This window comes from Chionomys nivalis, chromosome 25 (assembly GCF_950005125.1).
Source record: "Chionomys nivalis chromosome 25, mChiNiv1.1, whole genome shotgun sequence".
Lineage (NCBI taxonomy): Eukaryota > Metazoa > Chordata > Mammalia > Rodentia > Cricetidae > Chionomys > Chionomys nivalis.
The window spans coordinates 24,902,675-24,917,486 of NC_080110.1; the positions used below are offsets into that span (position 1 = coordinate 24,902,675).

The following is a 14,812-nucleotide window of genomic DNA, read 5'->3' on the forward strand; positions in this document are numbered from 1 at the left end:
TCCTTTAGCCACACCAATTCTAAAACCTCCCTCAAATGAGAAACTACACAATTCTAATCCCAAAATTATTGTAAAGCTCAGATGGAGGAAAGTGGGAGGGGGGTAATAAAGCCCCCAACATTATGAATAGCTGCAGCAGGCAAGCAAAGACCAGTCATGCCTGGTTCATAAGAACTTTATCTTTTCTTGTCACTATAATTGACATTTATACTGCACAGTCCAGAGAGCCCTGATTTTAGGAAAATGGCTCACCCTATACATGGCTTCATTTTTTGTGTGTGCTTAAGTTACTCACAGTCAGCTAAGGTCCAGAAATATTTCTATAGTGTGATGGAACTCGAAATGTATGGTGAGGTGAGACCATATTTATACAGCTTTATTACAGCATAGTATTAGAGCGTTTTATTTTATTACTAGCTGTTAACCTCTTAGTATTTCTAACTTATAAATTAAATTTTATCATCTGTATGTACACACTGGAACAAATATTGTGTATATATAGTGCTCATGACTGCAGACATTCATTGAAGGTCTTAAAATGTGTTTCCCATATAAAATTGGAACTACTATGATTACACAAACACACACATACATACACACACATACACACATAAATATATAGGTTATCTGTACAATATATAAACTAAACGTGTACATATATATCAAATACATATATATTTGATACATATACATACTTTCTGATAATTTTGTTAAAACTAATCAGAAGTTACTACACACCTTCACAGTCTATTGTTACAAATGAAGACACTCAAGCCCTTTAAGGACACTCTTATAATTAAGAAATAATTTATAATAAAAGCTGAACTTTTCAGCTACAAAATCTTCTGTAAGGCAAGTCAATATCGGACCCTTTGAAAGATATTAATAAATTCTCAAGTCATTGCTTCAAAGGCTGCTTCATCCATGAGTAGCTAGCTCTCTGCCACCCCACTCTCTATTGTTCAGGGTATACATGGCTAATATCACAGGATACACTTCCATAGAGAACTTCAGCTTGACTTCACAGTTATTCTCAGTCTAGGATACAGGAAGATGCTACCAATCACAAGTAGGCATGCATCTTGAATTTTGCTTTGCTAGCCAATCTCTATAGGTTGTGGTGTGTACCAGATCTCACTGGCTCTCTCTAGGTAAATGCGGTATGACTATTTACATCACTTTTTTTTTTAAAGTATGGAGTTTATATTTATCACTAGGGGTGTACATTTTAAAGTTTCATTTTTGAAATAAAGGGAATAAAAAGCTTTTACAAACTGATTGTTCAGGCAGGGAGGAGAGTATCTTGGAGGCAGTTCTAGGCTCTTACATACCAGACCTGTTTAAGTCACTTAGCTGCCTGAACTTACTTTTATTTCATTTGTAAAAAGAAAATATTGTTTACTTGACCTTTCTCACAAAACTGCCAAGATGATAAAATATAATAATATGTTGTAAAGAAGTTTTAGTAATAAATCTTCATAAAAGTAGAAGAAATATTAAAAATGAATTATCCCACTCCTATAAATTTCTAAAATAAAAATGTATACCCAGTAAGGTTTGTCCAAAGACACACAAGCCTTTGGCCCAAAGCTTGGCATAGAACTCACATGTTCTTGATCCAAATAAAAGATAAATACATTGCAAAGGCAATAAAATTAATTTTTAGCAAAAACATGAACATGGTTTAACTCAATCTAGGTGATAATGAATATTCTTTCCATTTTTATGGGAATCACGATATTCCTCTGGCTATTTTCTGCTGGTAGCAATACAATTTTGCATAATGAAATGTCAGTACCTTTATGCCAAATGCATGCACTTACAGTTTTCTCTTCCTGCACCTTTGTATGTGTGAGAATCTTATCTTTCAACTTCTTAATTAAAAAAAAAAAAAACCTAATTTTTCTTGGTAAAGAAAAACAGCCAGACTGGATTACATTGAAAGTCTTTTCCAAGTTCAAGATCTCATAACTAGACAATTAGAGCTTGGTATTCCTCTCTTAGGACTATTTAAAAAAATATCATGATTGTACATATGAGGAAAAGAATTTCCTCTTAGCATCCAAGTATCTGACCCCTCCAGTTCCAGTCTTTGAACAAACAGAAGCGTCTTACTGTATTAGGTACTTGAATTATTTTTTAAAAGGTACAGCAATTGCTCCTAAAATCTTAATAATCAAATTACACATGTGTGCACAGAGAAACAACTGAAAACAGGAAGAAAACAGTTCTGTAAGCATTTATCATCAAAGGCATTGTAATTAAAATGTGTTCATTTTTAATTATAAAAATAAAAGATGCTTTTGATATTAAGTAAATAAGGGGTAGGAATTTATTAGAAGTAAAGATCTAAATATGTCTGGGTCCATGAGAAATTAATAAACTGAATGTTTATGCATAGGAAATACATTGTGCAGTGTCTTTTTACCCTATGTGGTAAATAAATATGACAGGAAAGGTAACAGTTTAATTCAGGGCTGGAAAGAGCTATCAAGATCATCCAGTGACTTTTTCTGCAATTAACATTCTTAATGAATTCATACACACAGTTTATATCTATGCGAAGAGGGCTACCATATATTCTGATAATGTCTAAATGAGGAAATACCAATTTCACAGTCTGGCACCTAAGAATGATTACAATTGAATTTCAATTCAGTATTTCAAAAAATCAAAAGAACTCCCTTGGTAAAGAAAAACAGCCAGACTGGATTACATTTAAAGTCTTTTCCAAGTTCAAGATCTCATAACTAGACAATTAGAAATGAAATTTTCCTAGAATCTGGTGTGTTTCCTTTGAAAAAGCATTAAGTTACTCTAGCAATGAATAGATGTCTCATGCTCTTCAATATATTTACTCCTCTTGATCAATTCAGTTTTGAGTGTTCTAAGTTTGGGATAAAAAGATGAATATATATGCTTCCTTCCTATAAGGAGTTAAATAAATACAAGCTTAAACAGGTATTATTCCAGAAGCCACAACAAACAAGGAAAATGTATAAAGGAACTGAATTTGCTTAGGCAGAGCTTTTCAACCTTGACATTATTGGCATTTTAGGCTGGATCCATTCATCTATCCTGTGGAATGTGAAGCAGTTTGACTAGTCAGTGGAGCCAGCAGAATCTTTCCTCCCCAGTTCAAACCTCTCTGTGAACATTGTAACTTTTCCTCTGGAGTCAAGGTGCCTCAACTGGGAACTTATAGCCCAAATAACTCAAAGAGTTTCTGAACAGGGAGCATAAGAACTGGTCTGAGAAGTTAAAAGATCACAGGTGAGTGGAGTGGGAACCAACTCTCTGGAACACAGAAAAGCTCTTCTGGAAATAGCTTATACACACATTGAAGCTACTACACTGCAGCTGTTTTGCAGGTTCTGGCCCTATCCAGTTTCAGTCTCTCTCTCTCTCTCTCTCTCTCTCTCTCTCTCTCTCTCTCTCTCTCTCTCTCTCTCTCTCTCTCTCTCTCCTTTCTCTCTCTCTCTCTCCCCTCCTTCACCCTGATAACTCTATTCTCCAAAGACAGGACCAGCTTCAGGCTGGCGCCCTCCACAGAGAGCAGTACCTGTAAGAGTTTAGAAACATAATTCCATCACCATTGCGTATATTTTGTGATTATCTCCAGTTGAGAGAAAAAAGACTTCTTCCCTGTTTCCTGTTATTTAAAACATCAAAGAAGCTTCTAGAAAGAGTGGTTGAAAGAAGAAAATAATGATTTCGATGCCTGAGTTAATTTGAGGTGAGTTTGAGGTAGTGGCAGGAAGCCAAGTATGAGAAACACAAAAAATTAATTAACAGATGAAACCAGTTTAAAGTACAGCATAAACAGAAGACGCACCACAGACACATACACACATCACACACAAACAAAGACACAGATACACACAATACACACATAAACACAAACATACACACAGTCACACACACATACATACACACCTACACACTCACACACACACTCACAAATGCTCATGTGCAGAAAAACAGCAAAAAGAAATGCAAAACAGAAGGTAACAGGGCCAAGTGTCTCACTGTCTATTCTTCTCCTGCTTTCTTTAAAAAAAATAATAATAATAATGTCATCTTTTAAAGAATCTGCTTATTAGCATAAAAAAATCCACTCTCCAAAGTGATATTCTGGAAGTGTCATTCCAAGAATGTCACTTTAGCATAACTAGAAAAAATGTGAGCAACATGCATACATTTTAATTCTCTTCTACCTAAATCAAATTATTTGATTTTCCTAACAATTTGTCTGTTTGACATTTTGGTTGAGCTAAGAGGGAGGGCTCGAATCTCTGTGTTGCCTCTGAAGGGTACAAAGAATTGATTTCTTCTAATTTCTGCGGAAGTTCACCAGGCAAGTTCCTTGTGTCAAAGTCATTATGCTAACATTTAGCAGAAGTAATCCATTAACGTTGGCTGATATTGCCAACACATTCCAGTATGTGTGTGATATAAAATTTCTGCTCCATTATTTTCAGTTTTGCCTTTTCAGGAAGGTAAACTATGCAGAGGAAGGAAGCACTTGCATAACACTTAGCATGAAGATTGATTCATGCCTTTTCAGTTGGAGTCCAGCAAAACACAAAGACCCTCACACGTGACAGGACACATTTACCAGGTTTTCCTTTGGGCCTCATCTATGCGCATAGTGAAAAAAAAGTAATGTTTAAACTTAATTCTATGGCCTTAGTACTGCTAATGCTGTCTTAGTGTCACAATAGCTCAAGGTCAGTCTTAAGTGCCACCAACCCAAAGAAGGTTCTGTACCTCTAACTGCGGTGGTTAGCTTTGTTACAAAGTCCTAGAAGCCACACGCACTTTTAAAGTCCACCAAGTGACAAGGTCATAGAAGTTACACACATACCATTTCAAGTTTAGGCTGTTAATCAAAATGCAAATTGTTACTCAATGACAAAACATTTTAAGCCAAAATGGGTCTTTGTTTAGACTGTGTGTTTTTATGTACTTCAATGAGTCATTAAACCTCTGCCATTTCAGAGGAGAAGCACTCCTGCTGAATATTCAACGCTCGAAGCAAGTGTGTAGTCTATTTTTTAAATAACCATTTTAGTAAACTAAAAACATAATGCAATAATGCCAGCAATATGTATGTAGGAAGTGGTGCATATGTGAATAATCGTGTTATAAAAACAAAGCAGAATACTCATAATTGCTTTTCATTTATGTAGCACTAAATACTCTTATCAAAAGTGTGTACTGAGTAATGGATCACCCTTGATAAAGAGTACTATAATGCACTAAAATTACTTTCCCAGGTCATAATTATAGTTTTTTATAAGAATAAATAAAGTTAGTGTCTGAGATTCATTTGTTTTAGATTGGAAACAGGCAAAGCATTATGTGAGTATCATAAAGCACTACTACTGTCAAAATCCACATGATGTGTTGGAAGCAATCTGTAAAACGAAGTGAGACCCATTCCTTGGAAACATAGCATTTTTTCTGCCTGCTGTAAGGGCACCGTAAGGAGCCTTCTGTGCTCGGTGGCTGCTGGCGGGCTCTAGTGCCATAATAAAAGCATTTTGCTTTTCTTCTGTTGAGTAACCTTTTTCTCCCTCAGTCTTCTCTAGTTCATAACATTTGATCTCAGCCTGAGTTTCTGTGGTTGGGAAACACTACAGCTTTTCTTGATTCTTTTCTCTCATGGTGGCACGGCTTTGCTTCTTCTTCCTCTTGCTTCCTTGAACTCTGCTTGGGGAGCAGAACAAACAGCGGCCAGAGGAAGGAGCACTGTGACTATTCCTTTACAGTGACCTTTTCCCCAATACCCACAGAATGGAAAACCACCAAAGCAGAAGCATCAGTTGAAGACCACCTGTACCAGCCTGCACAGCAGATCGCCAGCCATGAAAAGGGTTCAAGAACATTTAATAGCCACAGGTGTTCTTACAAACTATCAGGCATGATTCTCATTGTCCATGAAGTCAACACAACAACCCTAAAAAACAGTGTCATTATCCCTGTTTTCCAGAGGGGGACCCCAAACAGGAAACAGTGGAAAACTGACCAAGATCACCAAAGCAGTCAGTAGCAGAATTAAGACAGAGAGTCAAGTAAGCAAGTTAAAGAGTCCCCTATCTGAGGAGAATAACCACACTAAATATACATATATAAGCATACATACATGCATACATACATACATACATACTTCTCTCCAGCAGAACAACAAAATATAACAATAATATAATAATGGAAAGAAAAGGTAACTAATGGTATTTTTAACTACTTATGATTGGTGCTCATTTATTTATATTTATTTATTCATTCACTTTTCATGAGAAAAGGTCTATACTATTACAGTAAAACATTATCCTGGATATATATATGCACAGAGAGGACTCACTCACACCCTTCCTGCACACTGAGAACAGAACACCCTGTAAGTTGAAGCTCTAGGCTTGGCAAGGCCTAGAGAAGGGGAGAGCAAGAAGCCTGGTCCCTGTACCCCACCCGGGCCCTTGCAACACCCTACCATCATCTATCTGTGCTGGTTCAGGAATCTTCTAAGAGAGTCTGGAAAAGCAAGAAGGGTGATTTTCCCTCTATCAGCGGGAGGGATCATCTCCTCTCCAAAGATGAAAAGATGGCAGAGAGCTCTGAAGAACTAACAAAAATAAAATAAAAGCGGGCATTGCTGTAGATATGGAAATATTAAAGAACACATAAGAAATCAAATGACGAATAACTGTATGATGGTGGCAAGAGAATAGCAGTAATGGGTATATTGAGAGCAATGAGGATAATTGTTTCTGGGGGTGGCATAAACACAGGGACAAGGAGGGATGGCCTTCTTTACAGACTGTGGAGCATTTATGTTTAAAAGTGAGTATTTGTTCATTATTGTTTTGCATTATTCTTTGAAACCATACTGGAAGTAGTGACCCCTGTTCCTATAGGCATATTGAGCAACGCTCAGTAAAACTAGACCATTGTGTGTACCATTGCCTCAAGCCCATTCACATATACATTAGGAAAAGTTAGTTTAAGGAAACAATCCATCGTACAAACCTAGTCTATACTGGGAAAGTCAATAACAGATTCCTTTTCATTTGAGAGACATCCATAGCCAATAGGATCTGTCCCAAGTTGCATTGAATCCATAAAGACACACTCCAATTAATGTAACCTTTTCAAAGGAACTGGGTAACCTCTCACTGTCCGAGGTGATCAAATGAGATGGTAATATAAGACAATAAATAAGTGAAAGTAAATGCCACAAGATGAACACCAGTCATGAGAATTTTTCTGTTAGAATGAATCATTATTTAATGACCAGGACTTTTGTTATTATTGTTGTTGCCTAATGGACAGTACTTTGAATGATGACCAAAATCCAGTACTGGACTCAGTTTAACCAAATGGCTATGTGTGTTTGATAGGAAAACATTGAGCCAAATCTATTTAAAAGGTATATAAAAGTGGTTTCTCAGCAAATAAATAAATATTCTCTGGGTTTTTCAGCTTACAGCCTTCTAGAGAGGAAGAAAGGGTCAAATATATTTCCATTCATTCACGTGAAACTCGCTAAAGTAAGTGGGAGAAATGAGGCTTCTTCAACATCAAAATAATGTCCTGGGATTTCTGGCATTTACTAATTATCATAATTGATTATTAATTCAAAAACTACCAAGCATCAAACCAGGTACAGTACAACCACAAGGGAGTATATGCCACCAAGAAAGAAAACCCATCATATTCCACAGATTTTGGCAAAAAGAACAGCCCCCGATTCCCTTTGATTACCACAGGAGTTATTTTCTCATCTTTTCAGAGATCATGACTTCTCTCTGAACAATCCTTTATGGGAAAAGAATGTCTGCTTTTATTCCGTCTTCTGTCACTTTGGCATGTTACAGACCCAACCAGAGTTTGTCAAAGAAAAATAGTCTCCTTCTCAAAAGTGAATAAAATGTTCATTTACTTTGGGTAAATTTTCGCCTTCAATCCGACCATCTGGATCTAAATTAAGGTACCCTACTTTGAACATGGGTGTGCACGCCATCTGGCTACCCAAAAGCGGCAATTACTTCAGGTAAATGAACATTTCGCCTAATTCTAAGCAAGTGTGTTCTCCTATAAGAGACGATGACATAAATACACACCCCTTTTATCTGCATGCTGCAAATCTACTTGGAGAAGAGTAAGTATATGTTCTGACTAAAGGTGATAATTTATTATATGTGTGAAAACACCTTAATTTTAGGGTAACTTGCTATTTTTCAGTATTCAACAAGTGACAGGCTTTCTCCTAGCTGACTTTATAAGTAAGAATGGAAGATATACCCATGATTAAGGAATCTTGGGTTTCATTGAGAAGTTTGTCTACTGTGTGGGTAACTCAGTCTTCCCTGTAGGACAGACTGGAGCACTTTCCAACATGTAGTGGAGGATAAAATTTTCCGGGTCAAAGGTACACAGCACAGCACACAGGCTAATCCTCCCTTGTCAAAGATCTTTCTTACAGCTGGGTCAGACTCATCTCTTAGGAGTGTAAGGAGGGAGGACCAGGAGCTGCAAGCCAGTCTTGCCTTTGACTTGAGACTCTTCCTTAAGAAAACCAATGAGAAGGAAATTCCTTCTCCTGAGTCTCTGAGAAAGGAGGCAACATGTAAGACTGATGAGATAGTTATGGGCTACTGCTTCCACCAGGCTAAGCAAAGTAAGGAAGCTGTGTGGTGGTTCTCCTAAGTATTTCCAGATACTCAGTGTAACTCCTGTTGGCAGATTAACTATTTGTGTTCATTACAGAAATTATCCTATCATTAAATGGGCAAAAATGATGATTAACTAAAGATCAAGATATACAATCATTAATCAAATGAAAATTCTAAGTTTGCATCTGAGTCCTTTTAGAAATTGGGCTTTTAAATGCCAATTTACATCGAATATTTTTAGTACAAAATCATTATCAATAAAAGGTCAACCTTGGCTGAGTTCCTAATATTGGTCAGCTTTAAATCCTCTGGTAGCTATAGTAACGAGAACAACAAAAAAATAATGTATGGAATGTCGGTATACTCATGAAATTATTAAATTACCTTTGTCTTATCTACTCCAGACGTAAATGCCAGGAAATTATAATATTCACTTTGCTGTTGGAGGTGGAAGACAAAAACTTTCTCTAAGTTCGTATCTAGAAATAAATCCATGCTGGAATTTCCCAAACATTGAATCCCACATTTCTATTGGAAAACATGTGCGCATCAGGTTAAACTTCCAGCCAAAGTATTTACAGTTCCAGGGGAAACCGAAGGAGGAAGTCTGAATACAAACATGGACTGTGGGTACAAGAAATCCGGTGCAGGGCAAGTGGAAACATCTGGTCGTTTTTGGAGTCCTCTTAATTTGAAAGCACTGACCAAAACAAGCCGAGTTCTGCCAAATACATCTTGGCATGGCTTAAGAAAAAAAATACAGAATTTGAAAGGGAGCAATCTTTTTCACCACAGTAAGATGCATTCATGAGGATGTGCAACTCTAGTAACATGATGAGCGTTTTTCCAAACATAACATGTAACATCTGCCTTCTATGTCTTTATTGCATATTTCATATCATTGTGGGCTTAGACATATTTTTAATCTGGAATCTGTTCTAGAGGATGTGGTGGTGACGGGTTTGAACTATCCATGCCAGATCTTGGGTGTTAGAAACTGAATAATAATAATGATGATATATTGACTTATAGGAAGTTGTACCCATCAGACGACTGCTAACACGTGGAATATTTTATGTGGGCTTACTTCGCAGCAATCTATAAATGATAAAACTTTTGTGCACTTCCACACTGCAGGGAAAGTTTCCCAGCCTCTCCGACCTTAACTGTTTCTGAGAGTTCTCAAGCACTATGGTTCAGGGCTGGCCAAACCAAAGTTCAAGTTCCTGTTCTCTGATGACAGCCTGTTTGACCTCAGGTGCCCTGTGCTGCTCTGAGTCCTGGGGTCCCCGATGTTAGGAGATTCACTGAGGGAAAGAGGAGGCTCTGCCTCATTGCTTACTAATGATGGGTCTACCTAGAGATAATGATTTCATTTATTAGTTCACTCTGATTGTTCATCTGCCCTATAGTCATTTAACTAATTGAAGTTATTTTAAATGCAATGAAAACAAGAGCCATTCATACATCCATTCAACAGGATATGCGAAAGCTGACTACCTCAGGATACTCATTTGAACTTTGAAGGACTATATATGGCAGGCCTGACCTTGGGTGAAGTGCTTTTCAAGGCCATATCGATCAATCATATCATGGAGAGTGGGACTATTATTATCACCAAGTTAGGATTTAAAATGGGAGCTCTGGGGCCGAATTATCTGGGTCTCATTTTGTGATCTAAGTCAAACTACCACTTTGCTGAGCCTCCGTTTTCCCACCTGTAACACACAGAGAGCGGGGACAGCGGCATGCACCCCGTAATAAGGATCTCATAAAACAGTTCACCGGGAGAGCCTGGTGCAGCTGTCAATCATTACCAAGCACAGTCAACTTCCATTCTTTCCCCAAACTTTCACCACAGCTGTTAGAACTATGAAGATCTGGACACAGAAGCTGTTGGTTCTAGAGAAATACACACACACACACACACACACACACACACCTCACAAAAACTAAGAAAATGTAACCCAGATCTAAAGTCAGCAAAGGCACTGGAGACCGGCTGCTGGCTTTCCCTCCCTTCTGGGTGTAGTTATTTCCATTGGCAGCCGCTGAGGACCCAAATGGAGGCAGAAGCCCCTGGGGACACCACAGTGCTTTAGAGGTCCCTCTCTCTGATTTTGACCACGACAACTGCAGTCCCACAGGCCAGCCCCAGTTCCGCCTTTCCCTTGAACTTCTCTTTGTGATCAAATCTCAACTTTCAGTTTGGAAAAACTTTACAAAGCCAAAACTTAGGCTATGTTCTGAGTCTTCCAGGGGTACAGAGGTACTGTATTCATAACCAAGGCAGGTGCGCAACGGGAGGGGGCGTGTCTGCCCTGACCTGATAGCTGGGTTGAGCTGCTACCTGCTCGAAGTTGTTTTTTGTTTGTTTGTTTGCTTGCTTTTGGTGGTAGTGATGGTGGTTTTTTTGTTTTGTTTTGTTAGCTTGTCATTTAGATAACCAGTCAGGAGGCACAAGGTCCGAACTAGAGGAAGAGGCAACAATCATCACCTTTCGGTATTGCTGAGTTTGTGGACTTGGCAACAGACCCCTATGGTTCCAAAGGACCATCTCATCTAACCTTGGCTCCCTTCCCCCAACCCCGGGGTTTCTGGATATTGGAAGCCAAAGGGGACCCCAGGTCGCCTGCGCTCACTCAGCAGTGCGAGCAGCCCGGTGGGGTGGGGCAGCGCGGGGCACCGCCTCCCTCCTTACCTTCTCTCCCCGTGGAGCACGTAGGAGCTGCGGAAGAAGCCCAGGAGCTCGTTCTCTATCAGGGCATTGTAGATAATCTTTAGGTTGTAATTCCTCTGCGCGTCCAGGGTTCTATTCAGCACCACCACCAAGACCTGGGTTGGTGGGTAGAGGAAAAAGCCTGCTACCGGGACAGCTCCGAATGCCCGGTCCTCTGCTACTTGCACCTTCTCCACCGCTACCCGGGAGGCGTGCAGCACCACGTAGCGGGTGGCGTTCCGGCACTCGATCTCCACGTTGACCTCCCCGGAGAAGGTGAAGTTCTCCATAAAGGCGGTGAGCATCAAATTGTAGTGCAGTGGTTTGAGGTGGCCGGATAGGCGCAACTGTGTCCAAGGCTGCCACTGCTCTGACTCTTCCTCCGACGGCGGCATGGCAGATGGGGTCCCTGGGGTGTCCACCTCGCCGGTCTCGCGCTGCGAGGATTCCCCACCAGAGTGGTGGTTGCGCCGGGCGGATCCTGGGTGGCTGCCGTTGCCGCCGCCGCGCTCAGGGAAGCCCCCGGGGCCACCGTCGGAGCCCGGCACCGCCGCGCTGGCTCCACACTCGTCGAAGCGCAGGCTGAGCAGCACCGCCAGCATGGTGACCGCCAGTAGTGCCACGATGGACACGGCAAAAGCCAGCACGAGCCGCTTGTGTGCCGCGATGTGGCGCTCCGTGGTGCGGGGTCTCACTCCCACTGAGTCAGCCCACGGGTCCGAGAGCCCCCTGCCGCTTGCCCGGAGCGCGGCTTCGTCTTCTCCCATGGTAGCTGCAAAGGGTGAGCTGCTCTTCTCGGCCCCCTCCTCCTCCTTCTTCTTCCTCTTCTTTTTCTTCTTCTTCTTTTTCTTCTCCTCCTCTTGCTCCCCCCTCTCACCGTCCAGGGCCATCATCACACCGCCTCCTCCTCTTCCCCCGCCCCCTCCGACACCCCCAGCGGGCGGGCCACCCGGGCTACCGCCAGCGCAGTCATCGGAGAGCGCACGCAGGCGGAGGGCGCAACGCCGGTTGGGACCCTAGGGAGGCCAGCCCGGGTTCTCTAGAGACAAGCTCTGGTGGCTGGCGACGGCCGCGACGACCCCCAGCAGCCCCGCCTCTCTCCGGACACCAGCTGCGAATCGCGGGGCAACAAGCTCTGGGACGCGCCCAACTTGGGGAGCTTGTCGCTCGCAGGGTGCGCGCTACTCGTCGGGCTGGCACCGGGCGCCCGGGCACAGGCTGCCCCCGCCCCTGTGCGCCTGCGGCTCGTGCGTCCTCCCGGGCGCCGCACTCTCCCAGGCTGGTTGCGGCAGCTCTCGCACCGGTCCTCGGCCCGGAGGACAGAGAGTCTTAGGGAGAGCGACCGAGCAGGCAGGCAAGTTAGGGTTTCGCCCAGCTCCGGGCACTCCGGCAGTGTTCGGTCTTCTGGGTGGGATGTGCTCGCAAAGACAGTTGCGGCGGTTGCAGCCCGGGAGGAGCCTGAGCCTTCCACCCCGCAGCGGGAGAGGAGAGGATGGAACAGAGGACCGAGGGAAAGACTTGAGTGAGCCAGCTGGAGGAAGTCCCACGACCGCGGAGCATCCGTCCTGGAGAAGCCTTCTCCACCCTGGACACTTTAAACGGCGGCAGCGGTAAAAGGCGTGAGGTTGCAGACTGGACAGAGAGCCTCCCGCGTTCCGATATGCTTGTGCCCTCTGGAGAAGACAAGTGAAGAAGTGTCCCGCCGGGGCACCCACTTCAGGTAGATAAAGGTCTCAGCTGCGTCCCCGGGGGGAGAACCGAAGTGCGTGTGTGCCAGCGCGTGTGCATGTGTGCGCGCGTGTGTGCGCGCGTGTACGTGTATGTATGTGTACACGGGTTCCGGGTCTAGAGTGCCAAGGCTACTCCAGCTGCATTCGGGGACTGAAACTCCCTGAGAAAGGAGAGAGCGAGTGAGGGAACAAGCGAGGAGGCTGGGAAAGCGGGAGGGAGGGGAGAGGTTGAGCGGCAGAGGCAGGAGCTGGGAGATTAGAGAGCTTTTCTCCGCTCTGTCACACCAGACACCCACAGCCACAGACAGGGCTGCTGAGCTGCCTGCAAGAGTACATTGTAAATCTTCAGCGCAACAAGCCCAGCAGTCACCCCTCTTCCGACTCCTTAGCCCCACTGCGGGCTCCCCAGAGGTACCGCTGGAGCCTTGGGCGATTAGCATCAAGAGCCTGCTGGAGAGACTAGGCAGTGTCAGATCACGCATCAAGCTCGCCAGAGGATTTGGGGGATTGTATGTAAATTGAAATAAATTCTCCAAAGCCTGGCTGCATATATTATAATGGTATAGTGTGGCCAGGTGTGAAGTACTGCCATAATGGCTAGCAATGAAAAGTCCTACATAAGTAAAAGACCAAAGAAAGGATACAGAGTCCCCCGTGGGATACATCTTATTTTTAGATTGGGAAAAGAATTAAAAAAAAAAATTAATGCCTACAATACAACATTCAAAAAACAAGTGTAAAGAAAACTGGGGGTGGAGGCCCCATGACTGGATTTTACCAGAACAGTGGGTAAATGTATTTCCATGATGGGTCGGTCAGTTTGTCACTTCGCCTCGCCACGATTACTTTTTGCAACTCCCCTGTATTATCGTGAAAACTCTTTAAACTGCATTAAGGCAGTTATGAATCCCAGTGTGTACTGACAGCAAGCATTATCATCAAAGTTCGTAGCTTGCTGACTGGCTTCGGAGTTTGTTGAAGTTCTGTATGATAGTGGAGTAGTGTGCTATGCAAACTTCAAAAGGTGTCTAAAAAGTTGTAACTCGAACAGTGCTCAGAAGACCACCACCTCGAAGGTGACAGAGTTAGTCCTCTCTGATTTTTAACAAAGGATATGGCTCAGTCAATAGAAAATGAAGAAATTCCTCTTTACATGTTTCTTTTGTCTCTTTAAACCCATTATTTTACACACACACACACACACACACACACACACACACATATATATATATATATATATATATATATATATATATATATATATAGAGAGAGAGAGAGAGAGAGAGAGAGATGTTATTGGCTTTGGGTACTGGAAAAAAGTTAAAATATTATTTCAAAATGTATTCAGTAAAAGGAGCCCAATTATACAACAATGAACTTTAATCTGGCAGCCACAGAGTAAAGCCGAGCTTGAGGAAGCTCTTTTCCCTCTATCCCTAGACGGAGTGCTTGCTGAATACCCCTGTATTCTAAGTGTCCACTTGCATCATCATAACTGATGATGGAAATAGGTGCCAGGGTGGGTATTTTTAAGCATGTTGCATGTGGGCCGTCAGTAACAGACCAAGGGAAATGCCACATTCTGTTCCAGTTTCTTTTTTCTGCTGTTTCAAAGCATCTTTGTTCTTGCTTTTTTTCATTTGTATCTGGTTATTGTGCAGTTTAGGAATTGGGGCTTTAGGGGT

The 14,812-nt window shown here is 42.2% G+C and overlaps 1 protein-coding gene across 1 annotated transcript in view; it reads right to left on the reverse strand.

The window, feature by feature from the left end:
• Trhde (thyrotropin releasing hormone degrading enzyme) overlaps positions 1 to 13,333 on the reverse strand; it is a 369,227-nt gene extending 355,894 nt beyond the window's left edge. The window contains exon 1 of the mRNA XM_057758096.1: positions 11,380 to 13,333. Coding sequence (XP_057614079.1) covers positions 11,380 to 12,290 — 911 coding nt within the window. The 5' untranslated portion in view covers positions 12,291 to 13,333. The remainder of the gene's footprint in view (positions 1 to 11,379) is intronic.
• Positions 13,334 to 14,812: the final 1,479 nt, after the last annotated feature.